The 23,214-nt window shown below is 43.9% G+C and overlaps 1 protein-coding gene and 1 long non-coding RNA gene across 4 annotated transcripts in view; one reads left to right on the forward strand and one right to left on the reverse strand.

Annotated features, from left to right (window-relative positions):
* Positions 1-14,321, forward strand: part of LOC126543400 (uncharacterized) — a 61,864-nt gene extending 47,543 nt beyond the window's left edge. Inside the window, exons 16-19 of the mRNA XM_072284837.1 lie at positions 3,733-3,885; positions 7,167-7,331; positions 11,671-11,738; positions 14,011-14,321. Of these exons, the coding sequence (XP_072140938.1) occupies positions 3,733-3,885; positions 7,167-7,331; positions 11,671-11,738; positions 14,011-14,082 (458 nt within the window). The 3' untranslated portion in view covers positions 14,083-14,321. The remainder of the gene's footprint in view (positions 1-3,732; positions 3,886-7,166; positions 7,332-11,670; positions 11,739-14,010) is intronic.
* Positions 1-23,214, reverse strand: part of LOC129380638 (uncharacterized) — a 251,218-nt gene that overhangs the window by 52,940 nt on the left and 175,064 nt on the right. For all 3 annotated transcript variants that reach the window (XR_008608818.2, XR_011890487.1, XR_008608819.2), the window contains one exon: positions 21,525-21,624. This is a non-coding gene — a long non-coding RNA (uncharacterized lncRNA). The remainder of the gene's footprint in view (positions 1-21,524; positions 21,625-23,214) is intronic.

Below are 23,214 nucleotides of genomic sequence, written 5' to 3' on the forward strand. Positions count from 1 at the left end.
AGTAATATTTATAGGAAGCAATTGCAACCAACCCTCATGCTGGGAATATTAGCGAAGATGCCCGACCAATACCTAAAAGAACGAATGAATGCAAAAAAAAATGTTTAAGTCATCTCAGGTTATGTTTATTATTGCAGCTGCAAGTCGAAATAGGATGACGCCAGATCTGATTTCATAAAACGAAACACAAGCACGCTAATAGGGGAGCGGGAAAAAAAACGTGAAAGAACTGTCCCCGTTTCGGCAGAAAAGTGAACCATTGATAGCAATATCAACGTATTAGTAAGCACTTCGAAGTATTCTTCGCTGCTTTATGGGCGATATAAATTGGAGTAATTACTGAATTTATTACCAGGAATGATGCCTCGCACGCACAGGCATATGCACGAACTCATGTCGCTACACCCCCGCGCACACCCATTGTCATCTTCACCGTGTCTTCGAAACTGAAAATTGCAGGAGCTCCCAATGTAGGGGCGGGAACGTAGCATGGATCAAACCATCTGCCAGCCTAGCTGGCCTATAGACTTTTTACCCGCCGCAGACCGGCCTCGAGATAAGGCACCGGTGCCGGGTATGCGCTCAGCAGCACGGACCCTCCGTGTGCAGCTACGGATAGGTTAAGGATACGCCCGATCTCCGCACCTAGAGCACGCGCGCTCGATAATGCAACCGCTAAGGGGCTCATTAAGACAGAATACGTAAAGTCACTATAATTCTCTGCTCATCCTGTCACGTTATTTCTATAGATCTTTTTATTATGTCTATGGATTTCCTGTCTGTGATCGGCCCTGACGAGGCCCAAGCGCCGCGCGCTTATCTCTGTGCTTGTCAGCTGAGCGCGGACATGCGGCGCCATTGCGCTACGCCCGCAAAAATTGGGTTCCCATATAGTCTGTATTGTCTGGCGCAGTCAGCGTGACCGGCGGCGTTCGGCGCGAGAATACCACATGTCGAATAGAGAATGTGCAAAATAAATTAAAGTTTGAAAAAATTAATAACACAAATCTTCATGCCGATTCCACAAGACCATAGTGCAGAAAGGATCGCGCGCTACCTTGGCTGGCCGACAGCAGGCTGGCTTACGCTTCGGATGCAATGACTGACGAAAGGGTGCAGAGTCCACGCCTTCGTCAAACGAAAAACTCAGTGCCCTTCCATTCTGTAAAGAAGGACGACCTGCGAAACTATATATGTGTGCCACTACATCGCTGCTATGTCTCAACACGCCCAAGGCCATTAATTAGGCGTTCGCATTCAGCTTCCATCCATCAACGCCTATACAGACCTAAACAGTGAGTTCACACCGACTTCGGACGGGCCCACAAAAAAATGGCTGTGGCTTAGCTAAGGTTAAGCCCAGGATGCGAAGCATACTATCCTTTATTTTAGTTGTTGAACCACTGTTTAGCCTGGTGAACTGCTGTTGCTTGGCTATATTTGGTTCGGCTAGTAGAAGAAACAACTCATGCGTTACTCTGCTTCGCCTTCAAGAGTGGAACGCGACAGCGTTCCCGTCGACCCGCCAAGGGGTGTAAGACAGTGGGCTATGGCGCAGCGACTACGCGCCCCGCATTGGACGCGGTGAGCGTCGAGCAACGCAGCGTTCGGCGCGGCAACGAAATGTGCGCCTGAGCAAGCGACGCACGCCTGAGCCTTAGAAACAGCTCGTTTCTAAGGCAACACCGCATTCACTAGAGGCGCTTTTGTACCGCTTCGAAGCATCGTACTCGTGGCTCAGTGGTAGCGTCTCCGTCTCACACTCCGGAGACCCTGGTTCGATTCCCACCCAGCCCATCTTGCAAGAGTTGAGCCAAAGCCACCTAGAAAAAGCGCAGCTGCTTATATACCGCCGCGACGCCGCGAGCGACGGCGCGAGTTGGAGCCCCGTTTCTCCTCTGTCGTGACGTCACGGTGTCACGTGGTATTGAAGGCGACACCGCCGCGCCTGAGGAGCTGGGTTGAGCTCTAGTAATATGCTTCGAATAAAAGCCCCCACAAGAAGCCCTACTACGTGAGGGCCTAAACTAACGATGGCCACGCGCGGTCTCGCGCGCTTTACCTTAAACCTGATCTGGTTTGAGGGCAGTCTAGGTGGGCGAACAGCCCGTAGCTTTGCGTGCGCTGTGTTTTTAACGATGTGTTTGCGTTGAGGGAACAGATAGTGCTAAGTTCACTTCGCTCGCTGCTGCTGCCACGATTCCTCACGTCAGCGCTCGGACCGCGAGTGTCCGCGGTCACCGAGTGCGGACATTTGCTGTTTACATGTGCGCGCTTACAACAAGCTAAGTAATTTCAACAGTAAGCGAATGTTTATAGCAGGACGTTCAACTCCGGCTACTGATGCATATGGCGCTGCCCCACGAGCCCCGTCTTGAATACAATCTGTGATGGGGGCAGTGTAGCTGTCAAGGCACACCGAGGGCCGATAACGTCGTGTGCACTACAGTGCCCAAACGCTTGCGCGTCAACCGCGTTCTCTAAGTGAAACGTTACTGCATCTTTTTTACCGTGCCGACGGAGTAACCGCCATGAGGTTTGTCTGCATTTTCGGTACGGATATCCAACTTCAGCGCGCTTCTGTCGGATGAAGGGGGAATTGAAAGATTGCCGACAACAGTGAGACTCCAAGGAAATTGAAGCATTTGTGGAAGCTTCTTGGCATCAATGAGGCATCAATTGTATAATTTGGGACGCTTGATTATTTAGTGAAGTATGAAGTTACATGACGCTGTCGTCAGCAGCTTATCAATATATTCGTCAAGGAAAGAATGTTCAGTTGGTTAACGTGATGAACCCGTTCGTAGCAGGCAATTAAATTTATCGAGAAAGAAGGGGCAATTTCAATGTGTTTTTTGAGTTGTTGGGTGATGAGGCTCGAACAACACCATGCTTACGTTAATTTGAAAATCACTGTTTTTACACGTAGACCATTATATTTTTGTGCAGGAATTATTGTGGATAGATACCTCATATGATGTTATCTGATGGACCACGAATAGTGCATCTAACATAGTCCTTTACACGAATGCACTATGTGATATGTTCCGAACCTTTGGGGCATATCGTGGTACCACAACAACTAGCGTCATCTACTGTGGGTGCCTTTCCTTTCTAAATATATGCACACCGAGTATTTGTAAATATCGAACTGCATGTGTGTTATCAGCGTAACATTGTATTCTTGACGAGAAAGTAGGAAGCGCAAAGCTTTCAACAAGGTAAATGCAAAGGAGACAGATGAATGTTGCAGAACAAGATACGCCCTAAAATGTGTAAATTCTTTTTAAATTGCACTTTTTAATTGCTGGGCGCACACACTTCTGAAGACATGGCATTCTCGAAAATCTCAGACCACTACAATTCCCTGTGTGTTCCATAATATAAGTGCAAATTGTACTCTAAAGTACTATAAGCATACAAGAAACCTAATTACTGATGTTTATTTCTCAATGGAGTGGAAAGCCTATAAGCGAAACGAGAATGCCGCAGGATTTCAGCACTGTGCCACTTTCCCCGCGTTTTCTTTCTTTCATTCTGCTGGTTGTATTCACATTTGAAATACTAAAACGCTTGACAATGCATGCGACTTGTCAGCTTTCACGTTGCATTATACGATTCCACATATAGGGCACGCTTCTTAAAGCGTAATTGAACAAACGTTTGCTGAGGTTATTTCTTTGTGGGAATATATCTGTGTGCATGTCCACCCTATGTTTTTCTACCCTTCAGATGCCCGTTGCAAGGTAACCGTGGACGAACCATCAAGCAAATGCGATGGACAGCGATGGTACTTCGACAAAACAACCAGGGAATGCCGGCAAAGCTGCAGTAAAATGGCACCTTTCAAACGCCTAATTGACTGTGATGGCATTTGTCGAAGTAGTAAGTGAAAGTTTCTTCGTTATTTAATGGTAATAGCACAATGACAACCCGCATATGTTATCGGATGTCTTCAGTCACAAGGCGCAACTTCACAGTAACTTTGATACAACTCTTAGGTCGCAAATTCTTGCAATCTGCGATTAATAACTCATGAACCAAAGACCTGGGGGGCAAAGAAGTAATAGGAGTGCTATCATGTGCGCAGTGAGCTATTGAATAAAAAGTTATTCTGTTTAAATAGTGAACTTGCATGTTCGTAGGAATACATGAAGAAAATAAGAAAACGCATGCAGACCACAATGCAATACATGGTTGCTATGAGAGCGCTGAACGCTTCCTGCAACATAAACACCAAAAGTGAACATAAATAGGGCGAGGAAGGTATTTGTTGCATGTGATCATTGCAATCGTTTTAACGAGTTATCCTTCCTCTGATTACCCCGATGGAATTAAACCTGTATTACTAAATGTGGCGATGATTACAATATTCACTATAGAGGAGTGCTTTGAGACCTTGATAAAATATTTGCACCTCATTTTCTGTAGACTCTAGTTGAATATATCTTCTGAGGTTCTGGTATTCCGATTACCCTTTATAAAATGACCCACCATTTTTATGTCTTAATGCGTTCACATAGCGATCTCACTGGTTGAAGGCATTGTTTCGAATGGAATGTTCCTGGGAAAATTTATAACCATTAGTTAAAGAGAGTGAAATACTTCAGTATAAATACGGAGGCACTGCCGTAGTTCTATGTAAATAATTAACTATATTTATAGGTGTTATCTCATTAACAGTGCCAATAGCTGGGCTACTTAGTACTAATGCATTGATACAAACTGCGTGACAGGACTGGAAGCATGGAAAGAAGTGGATAGACAAGCGCAGACTTACAACTGTTTATTGAAAAAAACGAAAACCTCGTATTTATGTATAAACAGATTGTCCCGTCATCATCACTGTTACAAACATGAAAACACAAAAAGGGTAGATAACAACATGGTTAAAGTGTAACACGTGGAATGTAAATAATCGTATTCTTTTATCGTACAGAGTAACTAAAGGGCGGTTGAGGCAGCACACTCTCCTACTGTGAAGAATGATAGCTTTTTTTTTTAAATTTTCAGTATAACATAAAACTTAACATTCATTCCTAACAGTATTACCAAGCCCCTCGACTTGCTAAAGCAAGCATAAAAACGTGAATGTTCTGTTGCCTGGTACAATCAAAATTTACGTTTTAAATGCACATTTTTGCTGCTAGCTATACTTTTCTGGCACAGTCCTGATTCTCGTGCGTTTGATAACGGAATTCAGTTGACTCATTTCAAAAAAGACTGGAAATGCTCTTTGTGACGGTTTATGTTGTTTGTTACCCACCTTGTAACTGTCCGAAAAGGATAACTATTGAAAATTTAATATAAAAGATATGGAATGCCTCAATGATTCTACACCCCATAAATCACCTATCTGTTGAGAAAACTATTGCGTTCTGCAAATCTTACTCGCATTCATGGGCTCGCCAATGCGTTGCCAAACGTAATCTTGACATCCCGAAAACTGATAGCGCTTGCTCCCTCAATCGGCCTCATCTGTCCCGTTCTCTACTCTTGTCCTATGTTGCCACGCAGTTTATGGCAATGTCCTGTAATGCGTACAGTCGGAAGACGATGTACTGTTCTTATTGTGAATAAATGTGCCGGCGTGAATAAATAATACAACGCGGTTAAGGTTGGTGGAACGAGCGACGTGGTGGCACATTGTGGCCATGCAATCTAGGAATTTACAAGATGTTTAATAGGTTTGGCATAATACATCTCTTGTCGATGTCTACATCAGGAACTGGACACAAATGCATAGATGATGGTTATTTCTTAACAACGTTGTAGTTGCGTCACTCAGCGTTGCTGATAAATATTTGAAGGGATGCTTTCCTTGTTGTAGTAAAACTGCGTAAACAACTTATGGGCGAAAGTAGATGAGTTTTGAGCTGCATATTACAGCGAAAGCTGTATATCGCTAACATTGCATAGTTTTTTCGGCATCCGGCAAGAAAAAGTCTAAACGATTTCGAACAAACCCATACACAAAGGGTTTTATTGTTTGCTTTGCGTGTGATCACGTACGGGTGCAGTGTGGTGGCACAGATGTGAAAATGGGGAACAGATTAGAACGCTTGCCGCGAAAAATAGCGTGACGTCAAGGTTATCGCAGTATCTAAGCAGGAATGCTATCGGCGGTAAAGAATAGTGGCGCTATCAATGGGGCGGACACGTATAGTTCCTACACCCGAAGAACAACATGTGTACGAGGAGTGTCCGAGGAAGCAGCAACGAGAATGTAAACGGCGCCGGCGCAAAACGACCACGGACGAAGACCGTTTCCGCGATGCTGAACAAAAACGACAATCGCGAGCCGGGGCAACCATTCCACTCTGTGAAGATGGAATGGCAGCGAAAGCACTTGGCTTTTCGTTTGAGAAATTAGACGGTCGTCAGCTTTCGCTGCCATTTCATGTTCAGAGAGTGCAATGGTTGTCATTTTGTATTGTTTGTTAGTGCAGAAAAAAGCTAGGGTACGATTTAAAGAAATATGACAGAACGTGTGATCACCAGAAATTAAAATTTAACACACGCACAGGTGGAAAGGAAAAAGAAGAGTAACACATCGCTTGTGTGGGCACATTCCCGGACAGTGGGTTCAGGGAGTAAAATTGCACAGTCAATTCATTTTTGATGAGAGTCAGTCACGGTTGGCTGAGGCACCTGTTTCCATTTCTCTGCATTAGGCAGGCTTCCACTATACATCTGCCATTCAGTCAGTTTGCCACTGCGTTAAACAACTGCTTTTCGGCTATGTAAGTTTCATGGCTGGTAATCGCTACTCTCACTTTTCGACATTACACGCGTTTCATGCAAGTTTTCCAAGCGAACACTTCCCGCGGTTATTCTAATATGCTGTCGCTAAATGAGCTGTATTTATGGGCTGTCAATATGATGCGCGCGGTCTCCGCACTGCCGCTTCGTAGAGATGCATTCCATGTAGGGATTGTTACGGTATGTCATAAAATTTGAATGTGATATATGCTTTTTCATTTACTTCACTAAGCATTGCTCACATTTCAAGCACAAGCGTTTCATAGTCACTTCTAAGAGAAGATAGCCATGCTGCGGTGCATTTTATTAGCTGCAAGTTTTTTTGTATACAACCACACATCACTGTAACGCTATAATTGTGGAAGGTATAGGAGATGGCAGTCTTTGTTATTTTTTGCTTTCAGCGGAAGCATGTGACTTCCCAATGACAAGTTACCTGTGCCTGTGGGGACGGCACCCGGTTTACATATTCCATCCTACCAAGCGAACGTGCGTTCTAGGTTATGACTGCACGTATTACGGAAACAAATTCCCTACTCTTGGAGAGTGTGAACGCACATGTCGGAAGAGTAAGTAAATGTGTCTTGAAAGTATTGCAAACTCTTTTTTCTGTATATTTGCGATTATCGCTTCAATCTTAATTTAATCACAGATGCTCTTATTCATATATAACTTTTCTTAATCTTTTAGAGTGCCAAAATTCAACCAAAGCAGCTGTTGCTCGCCTGATAAGTTTGCGTGGACGCAACACTCGTACAATATGAAATATTTTAGTGAAAAGATCGTATGCAGTTCTAGCAACAATATCTTAATAAACAATAATACAGTGGTCTGTTATGTTTCGTACGCATAACATTTGCTTTCTTAGTTTTGCAATTACATGTGAGTATCGCAGTTTCCACGGAACTGCACATACCAATAATGCTGTATCTTTCTTATTGCGATAAGATTGCTTTGCCTACTTCAGTCGATTTGATCATTATCTATCTATCTATCTATCTATCTATCTATCTATCTATCTATCTATCTATCTATCTATCTATCTATCTATCTATCAATCTATCTATCTATCTATCTCTATGTCTATCTGTTTGTTTGTCTGTCTGTCTGTCTGTCTGTCTGTCTGTCTGTCTGTCTGTCTGTCTGTCTGTCGTTCTGTCTGTCTATCTGTGAGTATCTATATCTCCTCTTACGTTGACCTAGTGGACAAAGTTCTATACCCGCTCAAGTGTCCAGGTATGTGATCGTAGTGGCTATGCCATCGTGGTCGCTCCATCGTCATCATTCCAGCTTCATAATGAAACCCTCGTCATGCCGTCGTCCCGGCGTCTTTTACCACGACCCAGTGACCCAAGCTGTCGAACACCTTGGGCCATTTGGTATGTGTTCGTTATCGTGATGCCATCGTGGATGTTGCATCATCGTCATTACTTTTTTTTCTCATCCGACTCCCGTCTCGCCGTCCTCGTGACGGCATCATCGTCATACAGCCGTCAGGCATTCGTTGTTGTGCCACCGCAGTGAGGTCGTCGTTGTCGTTCAGTCGTCGTCTCTTCAGCTTCTTGACCTTACTCTCGTCAAGCTATCGTCGTTGCACCTTCCACTACGATCCTAATGGCCCAAGTTGCATGAAAGCTTGGGTCGCTAGTTATATGGTCTTGAGGTTGCGAACCCGTCGTGGTCGTGGTATGATGGTCGTTCTAGCTTCTTCAGCCGGCTGTCATCATGATGTATCTTCCCGCCATCGTTTTAATACAGTTGCCATACAATGGTTGTCACACCGCCGTTTTGATGCCTCCATAATCACTACATTGTCATCATTGCAACTTTGTTGCTCAACCGGCTCTAGCGATGCATGTCGTTGTCATGCCAACCCCGTCTCACATTTGTCGTCACACGATTTTTGCCTTACCGTCATCGTCGCGTTGTCGTTTTGCGATCGCTATCACTTCAATAACGTGACACATTGTCGTAATGCCATCCACGTCGTACCCCCTTCATCGTTCCATGGTCGTCTCACCATTCTTTGTAGTCATATAGTCGCCATGGTAACGGAATGCTAATCGAACTAACGTCCTCATTTACCATGCGATGATTTCTGCCCTACGTTTTCGTTTTTATACTATTTATAAGGCAAAACCTTTTCATCTGCAAATTAGTGATGCTTAAATTGTAGGGCTTGAACTGCTTCACTTATTTGCAACAATCGTTTTTATTTATTATCATGCCTATTCTTTTGAGTATCCTGCGCTTGCCTTGTATCGTTTCTCTGGGTTCATCGGTCATTAACTTCTGCTTTGCTGAGACAGCTTTATTTAACCAAGGAACCAGTGCCTAAATAATTATGCCTAGCTCGGCTGAGTGACAATACTACTTTCGTAGTCGATATATTTCGACTTCGAGCGCGATGGAAGATGACGGAGAGTGGCAAGGCGCACATTTTTCTACCTGGTGAGACTCAGAATGGCGATGAAGCTCTTTATGTTTTGTGATCTCTAGCTCTTGTGAACTGTGAAATGTAGCCTATAGTTATGCAAGCAAAAATGAAAAATGTGTAAAAATTAGGACACTTTTCTTGAAGACATGTATGGCTCCGCGATGGTTGGTGTACATGATGGCGAAGACAACTTGTTACATCGATGCGCATCGTTGGCTGACACACTACTTAAGCGCACATGCCACTTAGGCGAATGCCAAATGTAATGGAACGGTTCCTGAAATATAGTTTGACCATTTGAAAGACCTTAAATTGTGATATTGACCCATAAAACCTTCGGCGAAACCCACCTCCTGGTGCATGTTGACGTCAATGTGATTAGCATTGAAACAATGCAGCAACACACCGCATTGCCAGTGCCGAAACATGTTTGCAGCGAACTTCCTCCCTATCGCTTAAAATTGCAAATGCTGCGTCATCTGGAGGCCGCCCTTAAACTCCGAGCGTTGTGCGGATTCAATTGCGCTCAGCGTCGGAGAAATTTATAACAACATTTTTCGCCTTGTAGAGTGGCACATAACAGTGGCACACACCTAGTTACCAATGTTTATATCAAAAAAGTTGATTGAAGAACAGCACAGATCGAGTGCGACATGCCGATGTCTGCATCCCCAGTGACCCATGTCGGTGTCAAAGAGGTTTGTTGAAGGGCAGCACAGAGGCACACAGTGTCATGTATTCCGCGGCCCAAGTTGTCCTGGTGGTTGGTTTCGAACCCTGTTCCCTTGTTAAAGCAGCCCTATGCACTCCCCATTCGGCCATTGGATATCCGGTGTTCTTCGTTATTCGGCAAATGGCTAGAGTCATTCATAAATTGACAGTAAACCCCAAGAAATTTTGTGATGTACCCTAACAATGTTTACCGCAATATTAGTGCGAGAGCAATTATATTGATATTAAAGGTACATTTCTGCCGTCGCCACCACCGCGATGTTTTGAATACAGTCCGAGGGCGATAAGATCGTCTTTGCGCCATTGATGCATGTGCTAGTGAAAATGTGTGAGGGAGAGCCGACGATGGTGGCTCCATCTCGCGCGTGCAAGGGACGAAAGCGGTGAGGAAGCGCACAGTATTCCATAGCGCGCAAGGCAGCAGAGGGAGGGAAGAGACGGAGCGTTCTACTCTGGTGGCAGCTGCGTATGGCGCGACTACGCAGGCCCTATGTTGAAAGTGGTCTGGTACGGGGGACAGTGTCCGCAGAGTACTGATAGCTTCGTGTGCACTGTGTTCTCGCTGCTTAGTTCGCGTTGAAGTAAGAGGCAGCTCAAAGGCACATTCGCTCGCTGCTGCCACCGGGGTGTGTGCGCGTGTGTGCGCGGTCATCGAGTGAGCTGTCTTCATGTTTGTTTTGTTTGCATGTAAGGTAATATTTACAAGTTTACTCGCTCAATAATACTCCTAGCCTTACTTCGCATAGCTGTCTTCTAATTTGCTATCGCAATCGGTGCTTCGCCTTTCTGGCGAAACCATTACTTTAAGGGCCAGTAAACGCCCATTTCATTGCGTAATTGAACCAGAAATTGCGTCACAGATAGTGGACATATAATGTAGCCTGGTAGGCGTTTGCAAAGCACATAGACCTCTTGATCAATAGCGCGTGTTATTGAACGCGTTGATTCTCTCAATGTCTTATATTTCGGCTACCATTTGGCCTGAGGCCGATACGTTGTATGTTGAAAATGTGTTTAAAAAATTCAGAATGGTAATGTCGCAGTGCGAAAGAAAGCCCAAAACGTTACTCACTGTACTTACATCATTTTTGTAATTCAACCTGTTTCGTTCATCATTACACTTTCCTCGATGAGCATAATAGAACTTCGTCAACGTGGCATAATTGCGTAAACGTCTCACAGTGCATATTCACTTCATGTGGTAATTTCATTTCAATGCACGTTAGGAAAGTTGTAATGCCCCCCCCCCCCCCCCCCATTATTACAGACAAAAATAAAGTTGTCACCTGTGGAGCGCCTAAACATAGATGTAGAATGACATTAAACGTCGCATGACTTCAAAGTAAACAGAATTGGGGCGCCACTATGACTTGCGTAGCATTTGCTAACCGCTTCAGTAAAGCCCTGCATCACATTGCATGCAATATTTCCGTTTTTAAATAATTATAGTCGTTTTTATTGACGCAAGCACGCTAATTCGTGTAGATAACGAGAATGAAAGTCCAGTAACCACGAGAAGATTAAACTAACACTGAAAAAATATTATTCTCAAGAAGTTTAACCTCTACACCTTATTTCAGCACCAGCGTAAAGCAAAAGCTTTACGCTGGTTATGGGTACCCACCTATTAGTTTCCCAGCATCTGCACTTGTATTTGACAAAACGCAAACAATACCGTTCGATTTTTTTTGAAAATGGAGTAGTTCATGTATGCGCTTCTTGTCTCACTTATGTTCCAGAGATGAAAAAGGCAGTACCTGAGCCGGGCGATCACAACAATGAAGTTCATGTCAGCGAGACCCCAAGTGTAAGACAAATTCCTCTGCCTGTAACCGTTATTCGAAATATAGTTGCAGCCTAATATTCCTATATATCTTTATTGTCCACGCTGTGGCAGCAATGCATTCGTGATCTCACAAAACTTTCCGTCACGCATTTTTGACAGAGAAGTTAGCCAAGCAAAAGGAAGTACTTTGTCGTATAGTACACGGTTGGCACATATTCTTGGTGTTTTCAGATATAGAGAACGTACGCCATACGCCGAATTGATTTAAGGCTTCTTCTGTTGCACTCCACAACAAAATTCACTTGTCGAATGCTCCAACTCTACTGCAAAACTGATGCCAGCTGGAGGGTTCTATAATTTTATAGGCAAGGGAGAAGGATGGAATCCGGACCATGGTTTCCACATTTCAATGGCGGCAAAATGCAAAAACGCCCATGTACGGTGCGTTGGATGGACGTTATAGAACGCCAAGTAGTTAAAATGCTACCGGCTTCCCCCTTACGTCGCAGCTCATAATCCTACCATGATTTCGGCATGTCCAACAACATAACCATTTTTAATTGTTTTACTCTCTGAGCTTTCGCTATGTGTCAATATTGCGTACATTTTTCGGTATTTTCAACCCTACAAAAAGCTGTTACGAAATATGACCGTAATGTCACGGTAGATAGGATAATATTACTCGACAAAAACTACATAATAATTATGGGGACTGCTTCCGTGAGCATGCTGCTTTCTTTTAAAAGAGATTTCCAGCGTTACGACTCAAGCTGTGGCCGTGCTGTATTTCACAGTGACAAAATAAACTTGTTAAATGTCACGGCGCACAGCGTACAGCTGAAGATCCGGGTACGTGTGGTTGCAGTGTGCCCACAATATACTGTGCAGTAAATGCCGTGATTGGCAGGAGTCGTAGAGCTAATCAAAGGGCGAGTACGCAATGTGACAGACGACGAGATGTCACGCGTACTCGCTCTTTGCTTGGCCGTATATTATCGCTAACTATGGCACGCCAACTAGCCCACCAAATGGCCACCGTGGTGAACGTAGTTAGCGAGTGAATCGATCCATTATCGACATTATCAGGAATTCTCTCGTTCACCCATTCCAGGGCATTTTCGAACTTTCTAAGAAGTGCCACGTAGCCATAACACAGTAAAACACGTTGTGGGGATAGTTGGTGCGTAGCTTTCAATAGATGAAGCGCGAACAGTGACGGCACACTAGGAAGGAACAAAGACAGGACAATACAGGACTAGAATGTCTTGTCTTCGTTCCTTCCTAGTGTGCCCTCCTTGTTGGCGCTTCATCTATTGAAAGCCATAACACAACCTGACGTCGCTCCTCCATGCAGTGCACATGCACATATGCGTCCTTGTCGGTGTCAGTATTACGAATGGCGTCGCCATCTGCTTTGCTGCTTGCCTGGCGACGACCCGCCCCCTGTCAAGCTGTCGTTCATTGGCTGCTATAAGGATTGTTTTCGAATATGTTTACTATGCGAAGACTGCGCCGAAAACAAAGAGATTTGACTCATTCTAGAGTGGGTATAACGGCACGTTTTGAGAACGGGACACAGAAAGAATGCACTAAGGAGAGATGCCGAATTCCAACTAAGGTTTACTTCGGAAAATCTTTTGCGAGCAGCAGTTGCTGCGCAGAAAGCATTGGAAACACCAATGCCACAGCGCACATTATCAGCCCAAAAGCAGACCATCATGTCACACATGACTACTGATAGCCCTGATCTCCAGTGTTCAGAGACACTTGTATTCTCAGGAGTTTCAAGGCTCATAGAGAAAAATGTTTGATGCGTCTTGCGTGAAAAGAGAGCGAGAAGGCTGCATTAGCACTGTGCCACTCAATTTATCAAGAGACAGAGAGAGAGAGTGAACTTTAATGAGCACCAGCAGTTCAGTCGCTTTGTCAATTTATCAAGAAAAGATTAGATTTATTTGAACAAAAAGTTTTAATGTCCGTGGGTATGAAGAGCGTAGAATAGTGTTTAGCGCGGTTTAGAAAACTTGTCTTCAATCTTGCACAGATGAGGCCTGTATACCAATCGTTTAATGGTTTATTCTGACTAGGTCAGGCCTTGCGTGCGTGTGACCTTTTCAGGGAGCTGCCATCCGAAGAATACACACCCGACCATGTCATGACCACTTTGCCGCATTGTCACTTTGTCACTTATTGAAAAATTGGTAACCTACTTTGTGCGTAGAGAAAAAAACTTGTAGAGAAATTACTCAGTTGCTCCTAAATTGCGCCTGCGCTTTGCTATTTCTTTTTGCAGACAACTCCTCCGTCTTTGGGTCAACCACCTTCTGGTGCCCAGGACCCAGCGAAAGATGTGAAAACAGGATAGTGTTTACACGCTTCCAAAACTTTGGCCAATGGTCCGAAAATTTCGACATCGTCTATCCATTCACTTTGCTACAGATAAATTGTTCTCAACTCTTCTTGTAACTTCTTCTTTAGCAGTTCACGGACATTGCCCTGAATTTTATTGTGGTAATCGTGTAGTGGTACAGTGGAGATTTTGACAGGTTGTCTTGTTTTGTGGGATTTGAGTTGCGTAAATAAAGCTTTGTGCCTAAAAACGTTTGTTACGCTTCAGGCGTCCTATCTTTTTCGAGTTGTAGGAACACTGATGCACGCGTGGATTAATAGATATGCTCTTGTTACCGGCAATTTTTACCTTTGTAATGATTCGTCGCGTCTTTAGCCAACCTCACTGAGCAGTCCTCAGTAAAACAATACTGCGACAAGCTATATCTGCAAGACCGGAGTCTAACCAGCTGCTCCTGTAACATAAAGCCCATAAAATGACGTCCATGTTTATTCAGGGCTCTGCTAGAAAAACATTACTTGCTCGTCGTTTGACTAAATTGGCTTGCCCTTTTATTAAACGAGAGAATTGGTTCTTCATATGACGCATACGTTCAACCAGAAGCTGAAATGATATGCGAACTAAAGTGTAACATAGTAAAAGATAGCGCTAACTGTGCAACACACGTAGCAGCACAATATTGCTACGGAACAATATGTGCGATCACGAAAAGGCGAGCCGTGCGAAGAGGACGACGACGACGATGAGAAGCTAGCGCGGGCTGTTGCCTCTTGGCCAAGCGCAGCGTATTTTCTTCTAAATATACTTGTACATAGCTTTTCGTCTGCGTCTTCCTACGTAACAATATTAAAGGTGCGGTGGAACTGCGAAGCAGTGTGATTTTCCGAATGCAGTGGTGCACTGTTAGCAGTGTGAATGAGCGTCTTTATTAGAAAACGCCAAGATTGTGCATAGCCGCCGCGATAAGGCAACACGTAAAATCGTGGAGGCACTTCACGCAGAAAAAAAGAAATTCGCTTAGTACCGGCTACCCCTCATAGACTTCTTTTGAAAAAGAAATTCCTAGTTGCGTGAACTAACTTGTTGATAGTACAGTAAAAACTCGGTCTTGCTCCTATCTATTTCTAGCGCTTGAGCACCAGCTGAGTATCTGCGGGGACCGCAGCAGAATAAATCATCCTTGATAAAAAAACAAACGAAGAACATTGTGATTTCCGACTACCATCAACAATCGTAGAGCGTGAAAATAGCCTGGTAAGCATAGCAGCGATCTTCTTAATGTCCCTAACAATTTGGGCAGCACTTGTAAATAGCACACCCGACCAAATCAAAGAAGCCATCCCGTGAAAAGAAGCAAAAAAATAAATTTTTCGTATGGTAAACAGCCGTATGCAAAACAGCCGCATCCCATAATTTTCTTGCAAAAGTTAGACGACAGATTGATGGAACTTAGCAACAAGGTTAAGGAGTTGCATTCGATGAATTTCTAAAGTATTGTTGCAACTTTGCCAAATTCAGAAGGTAAGCTCGTTTTAGCAAACAACACAATCTTATATAATAAAAAAACATATATAAAATGAGGAACATTCATACTATATCAGTGGGTCAGCACTCTATACATAACCCCGCAGGGGCGTCTGCGCAAGCAGGCGTTTGGTGTGTTGCGACACCACGGACCCGAGCACACGAGGGTTGGACCCTCCCGCGTGTAGCCGTGCGCGGCTTAGCCGTGTCCGGGGAAAAGGGGATCCTGGGGGTTGAGCCAATGCCGGGTGTTTGGACCTTTACGGCCCCTCGGCGGCGGCAACACACCCCTTTGGCCTCGGCTTCACGTAGACGGCACCCCCGGACTGACCCACCCGGGGGAAATCGGCAGTCGCCTTTTCCTGTCTCTTCCTCTCGAATCTTCGTCTTTATCTCTTACTTTTTGAACTTTCCTGTCTTCTCTTCACTTCTTCTCACTTCCCAGTTTCCCGGCGGCAAGGGTTAACCTTGTGTGGCTAACCTACCTAGGTTATGTCGTATTAGGTTATAGTTGAGGTGTACAGCTGGCGTGGGCAGGACTTGCTTGCGAGTTCCTGTCCCGTCCCCTCGTTGGGCTCCATGGTGGGCGGCTGGCATCATGACCGAACATTAAACGCACTTTATGGCTCCACCTCTCTCAGAAAATGATCGCACTCTAAAAAGAGTGCGGACCGAGGACATAACTTCCAAATTTTTCCAAAAAACAAACGAACATTTCCCCAGGTATCATGAGATACATAGTGAAGATCCAGACCAGCCAGCTCGAAAAATGTCCCCATTCATAGTATCAAAATCTCTGACTCACGCCCTGGGCCTTGGCTACAAGGTGACGAAGCTAGCCAGTGGCGACCTACTCCTCCAAATCCGAGACAAAGCACAATACTCGAAACTCCCAACCTTAGTGTCCCTTGGAGACGTCCGGGTAACCATAACTACTCACCGCTCGCTAAACACAGTCAAAGGAGTAATATCTGAGCATGATTTCCTGAACCTTTCTGAAGAAGAGATGTTGGATGGTCTGAAAGACCAGCACGTCACCGAAGTCCATCGTATCAAAATCCGAAAAGACGACAAGGAAATACCTACAAAACACATAGTCCTGACTTTTGCCTCCAGCCAACTCCCCGAATCCATAGACGTAGGCTATCTTAGAATAACTGTAAGACCATACATTCCAAATCCGAGACGATGTTTCAAATGTCAAAGATTCGGCCATGGCTCTCAGAGCTGTCGTGGCCGCCAAACATGTGCCAAATGTTCATCAAATGCTCATGAATCTGTGAACTGTACCGCTGCACCACTGTGCGCGAACTGTGAAGGGGATCACCCCGCATACTCGAGATCATGTCCAACCTGGAAGAAAGAGAAAGAAATCATAACGATCAAGACCAAGGAAAACATAACTTATCAAGAGGCACGAAAACGACACTCCTCAACATTTCAATTCAAAGCAAAAACAAATTTCGCCGATGTGGTGCACAGGGGCGGCACACCACACCAGGCCTCGGCCACCGCCCAGGCAAAGCCTGAGGCAGGGCCATTCCCGCCCCCGGCAGACGCAGCGAAGGCTGCTCTGCCACCTCTGAACAAAGGCGAGCCGGCCTCTCAGTTGGCTGCCCGCAAGGCTTCCCCCAGTCGAGAGAAGCCAACAAATCGTACACCCGCGGGTTCACCGCGGAAGTCCAGAGTCTCTAGTGAGGCAATGGACATAACACAAAAGTCGCCTCTGCTGCAGCAGAAGCACAGCTCCCTGGAGCGAAAAAGAAAAGAAAGAACGCCAGTATTGGCACCCCGAAAACCAGTAACCTAATTTTTAACTACACTCATCAAACATGGCGTTCCTTATACAGTGGAACTGCCGAGGACTAATAAATAACTACAGTGACATTAAAGAACTGTTAAACACACTGTCCCCTGTGGCTTTATGCTTACAGGAGACCAACTTAGGTCCCAAACAAAAAAACATCTTAAACAAATACAATGTCTTTCGGTCTGACCGAGAACACGCAAGTAGACTGTCTGGAGGTGTTGCTATTGTAATTAAGACTGGTATTGCAACCCAAGAAATCAAACTTAAAACCAAATACGAAGCTGTTGCTGTCACTGTCATTCATTTTAAAACAATCACAATATGCAATATATATCTTGAGCCACACCTAACAGTAACACTTAATGATTTAGAAACCCTTTTAGAGCAGCTACCAGAGCCGTACCTGCTAGTTGGTGATTTTAACGCCCATTCCGGTTTTTGGGGAAGTGCACACACCGATGCGAGAGGCCGTATTATAGAAGATTTTATTTTAAGTAATAATGTTTGCCTCCTAAACACCGGCAAAAGTACATACTGCTCTCCGATCACGGGAAAAAAGAGTTCCATAGATTTGTCTTTTAGTTCACCCTCTGTTTTTAGCAATTTTAAATGGGATGTCATCGACAACCCATACGGCAGCGATCACCTGCCTGTATTAATCAGCCTAACCTCTCCACCAAAAGTCATCCCAACAAAACCAAGACGGTGGAAGTTACATTTAGCCGACTGGGCACTTTTTAAAGAAAGGGCCAGCTTAGATAAAATAGTTTCAGATAATTTAAGCATAGACGAACTGAATGAAGCTATCACGAACTGTATTTTAACCGCTGCACGCCTGGCAATTCCTCAGTCGTCAGGAGTAGTAAAAGAGAATCGCAAAATTTGGTACACACAAGAATGCGGAGATGCAAAAAGGAGACAAAACAAAGCCTGGGGAATTTTTCGTAGGTACCCAACGCAGGAAAATTTCATCAAGTTCAAAAAGTTCAGAGCAAAAGCCCGGTATATTCGCCGTAATGCAGAAAAAACTTCATGGCAAGGTTACGTGTCCTCAATAAATAGCACAATTACATCAAAACAAATGTGGGAGATGGTAAAAAAGATAAATAGCAGCTACTCACCATTCACGGTTCCATTTCTCTCTGACCCTAGTATACAGACAAATATAGAACAGGCAGATATTCTAGGTGAATATTTTTCTGCGGTCTCCGGTTCATCCCACTATTCAGAATCATTCCTGAAATACAAAAACACAGCTGAAAGACAAAGACTGCCGACAAGTGGCGGTACAAATGAACCTTATAATAACTTACTTACAGTTCAGGAAATTAATAGAGTACTGTCCGCTGGTAAGCAAACTGCACCTGGCCCAGACGAAATACATTATCATATGTTAGCTCATCTATCTGAACCAGCTGTGGAGGCACTCTTAAATTTTTTTAACAAAGTTTGGGTATCGGAGAAACTTCCCGAAGCCTGGAAGATGGCCATTATTGTTCCATTATTAAAACCCGGAAAACCATCCACCCTTCCTAGCAGCTATAGGCCCATAGCTCTAACTAGCTGCCTAGCAAAGTCGTTTGAAAGTCTATTGAATATCAGACTAACATTTGTGTTAGAAGACCGGGAGCTCCTGGATGTCCATCAATGCGGTTTTAAAAAGGCTTGCTCCACCACCGACCACCTTGTCCGTCTTGAAAATACGGTTCGTGAAGCTTTTATACACAGGCAACACTGTCTATCTGTCTTCTTCGATTTGGAGAGGGCATATGATACAACGTGGAGGTTTGGGATCATTCAGGACCTGGCTGAACTGGGCATCCGCGGCAGGATGTTGAACTGCCTGAAGGACTTCTTGTCTAACCGTACATTTCATGTCCGCCTTGGCTAAACCCTTTCAAGGAATTTTATCCAGGCAAATGGAGTACCTCAGGGATGTATTTTGAGCACAACACTCTTCATTGTAAAAATGAATTCTATCAGCAAAATAATTCCAAGATCCGTTATGTACTCTCTCTATGTAGATGATCTCCAGATAGCTTGCACATCCTCGAACATATCAACATGCGAACGACAAATACAGCTAACAATAAACAAATTAGCAACATGGGCGGACAGAAATGGTTTCCGTTTTTCCCCTCAGAAATCGGTGGCCATTCTTTTCTCACTCAGACGAGGCATACAAATAGATCCCACCCTACACCTGAACGAAATAGATATACCTGTAAAAAATGAACACAAATTTCTAGGTGTAACATTTGACAGGAAGCTCACCTTCCTGCCTCACATAAATGCTTTGAAAAAGAAAGCTTCTCACTCCCTCAACATACTCAAAGTGCTGTCGAGAAAACACTGGGGAGCCGATAGGACTTGTCTCTTACAAATTTACCGCTCTGTAGTACGCTCTACCCTGGATTACGGATGTATAGTGTATGGGTCAGCAAGACCATCGTACCTGAAACGGCTAGATCCAGTACATAATTTAGGTTTGCGTCTCTCCACTGGTGCATACAGAACATCACCCATAAACAGTCTCCATGTAGAAACCAATGAGCCATCACTTACAGATAGAAGAGCCATGCTCACATGCTCGTACATTCTAAAAATCCGTTCACTTCCAAAACACCTATGTTACCCCATAGTCACAAAGTGCCCATCAAGAACACTGTTTAATAACAAAGCACAAGCTATTAGGCCACTCCTCCTGCGTTTCGAAGAGACGTGCCAAAACCTCGGCATGCTAGATATATTGCCAAACATTGCCCAAAGGCGAGGTCCACTGCCGCCATGGCACAATTTTCCTGAAATCTGTGATTTCACTCTGACACGCTTCCGTAAAAAACAAATTCCGCAACAACATATAATACAAGAATTCCTCACACTTGAAGAAAAGTACAGTAATTTTGCAGCTTTTTACACAGACGGTTCAAAAACAGATGCTTATGTAGGAAGCGCAGCTGTACAGGGGAATTGGACTAAAATAGTAAGACTTCCACAGTGTGCTTCCATCTTCACTGCGGAAAGTTATGCCATCTGTGTAGCCATAGAAAAAATAGTAAATGAGAGACTTACCAACAGTGTTATTTACACAGACTCATTGAGTGTGCTCACGGCCTTTCATTCTGGAAATGCAACGGCTCCTCTGCTTGGAGACCTCATACACAGCATTACAGCAGCCACAGCTCAAGGCCAAAACATCAGGCTCTGCTGGGTACCAAGTCATGTCGGCATAAAAGGCAATGAAAGAGCGGATTTGTGCGCTGCTCAAGCTTATGGCAAGCAAATTAAGAATGTAAATATGCCCTATAGAGATTGCATGAACTTACTACATAGTAATGCAAGAGAAAAATGGCAGTCCACTTGGAACAACGAACTAAATAACAAGCTACAATTAATAAAACCAGTTCTAGGTGAATGGAAGTCATGCGTGCACCAGAAGCGTTTCAAGGAAGTCATTATCTGCCGTCTCCGTATAGGTCACACACACATTACACACAACTTTCTGCTGAAGAAAGAAGACAAACCAATTTGCACTTGCGGAGATGAACTTACAGTCAATCACATTTTAATTTCATGCTGTAAACTGGAAAAGGTACGGAAAAAGTGCTTTTCCCCGTTTTATAACCAATGCATCCCTTTTCACCCCGCACTGCTCTTGAGTGATAATGCAATTGTAGATATGTCTAGCGTTTTTAGATTTTTAACAGAAGCTGGTATTCTTAAATATATGTAAATCATCCCGCAGTACTTCACCTCATACACCTCAGCCACTTCTCATTTCTGAGAAAAAGGCTGAGGACTTTATTTGATTGGTTAGGAGCCTCGAGATCCTTGCCCTGGCAAGGATGGCCGCTGAGGTTACCCGACCCCCTTTAAACGTTTTTATCAGTACCCATTGTTACAATCTTTTTCTTACTCCATCATGAGGTAACTCTATTTCAGCACACAACACCACCGACGACTGTTTACATTTTTATAAAACTACACGGAAAATGTTCCTATACCTCGAGCTTGGCGCATAATGGCCTTAGTTGCCTATGTGCCATAAAACACCACACAACCACAACCACAACCACTCTATACATAACCTTGCTTGTTTAAGAACGTGAATATTTATAAATACCTGGATAATTCGGTTTCATGAGTTGTATCGTGACCATCAGTGACTGCTGGCGGTTTTATGATGTTTTGGGGAAGTTTTCTTGATGCTTTCTGTATCTTCACTGAAAAGGTGGATAGACATATCGTTTTGTAACGCACGTGGCTGGGCTCTAGGAAACACCCGATTCCGAAATAAAATTTCATTTATGAAAGCAAGCGCTATGTTTCTGCTATGTCTTGTGCTGTACCAGTGTTGTACTCCACAACCTGCACTAGTGCCAAAATGTGCCAGCCTCAGAAACATGGGCACTGGCGCACTGTGGCAATGCTGAGTAGGGCACTTCTACCATACTTAGATCATGATGTGCGACAGACGGGCTGTGTCATACTGTGTGACACTCCAGCAGCCTAGTCAAACAATCATACTTGTCTTGGGTTGCGTGTTTCAAAGAAATAAAAGACTCTGCACCGTGTCTAACCTGCCGTCGTAACGTACCACCTATCACGCAAAACTGAAACACTAACTTCCACGCGGATTCTCTAACTGCTTGGCACGACACAGATCGAGGGTTAGACAAACACAAAAAGTTAATACAACAAATGGTAATACACACGCTAATACAACAAATGAGGAAAGACCTGGACATGACGAAGACTATTTGGGGTTTCGTGTGCTTCACTCGAGATATCGAGCTCATGGAGTTGCTTTATTTTGTTTGATTACCTTGCAGAATTTATTTTCGTCACATTTCTTTCCTCTGAAGAGAGATCTATTTTCGACTGTTTCAGCCAGCGAATATCCCAGCTGCAGAATTTTCTGAGTTGCAGCTGGAATGTAAGAACACGTACCTAACTCTGAAGACTTTCAGTAGATTGCCAACCCATTCTTCTTTGTTAAAGGCTTTTGAAATGCATTTACACGGGAAGCCATGTAAGTGTGCGATTGTGTCTTGACTGGCGATGCCTTCCGACTGCCGCGTAGATTTTGCGGCACCACTATGTGTTGGTGGTGGGCATGTGAGATGTGCCCACCAGCTTATTCAACGCACGTGCAATGAAGCAGGAGGTATAAAAATTTAAGAAAGAAGAACGGATCACTTTTTTAATATGTTCACTAAATTGTGTCTGCGTTCATCCTCATAATGAGCAGAAGGGAATGAAAAGGAGAACATTGGGACCGACTATAATATAGGGCTGAAAATAAAACACAGAGAGCTGGCCAACAAGATGGAGGGAATTAAACTTTAGTTAGAAAATATGTTCTCATCGTTCGAACCATGCTGTTTGATAGTTAAACACTTTTATCAAATACTTTTAGATACAATTACAGCGAACAGTGTAATATAAGACCTATTTGAATGTCATCAGAAATGTTGCTTAATAAACGGAAAAGAAATTTAATATTTTCAAGCATATTCGAAGCCCCAAAGTGCCTGAATAACTAATAATATAACACTTCGCAATTCATGAAAGATTTTAGGCCACTGCTCTACTATCGGATCGTGTCAATACCAGCTTAGGCAAGGTGAGTACACAAAATATTGCACCACTGCGTTTCAGGAAAGTGGTATGAGTAGATAAATATATCAGAAACTTGACAGTCGTGTCTAGTTTGGCGTTGGCACTTCAGCTCTGGTTGTAACTGCAAGTAATGAACAATGCTTTGATCAAGTGTCGGCAAATATTTATTGAAACTCTAAACATGGTGTAAT

The sequence above is a fragment of the Dermacentor andersoni genome, chromosome 10 (genome assembly GCF_023375885.2).
Source record: "Dermacentor andersoni chromosome 10, qqDerAnde1_hic_scaffold, whole genome shotgun sequence".
Taxonomy (NCBI): Eukaryota; Metazoa; Arthropoda; class Arachnida; order Ixodida; family Ixodidae; genus Dermacentor; species Dermacentor andersoni.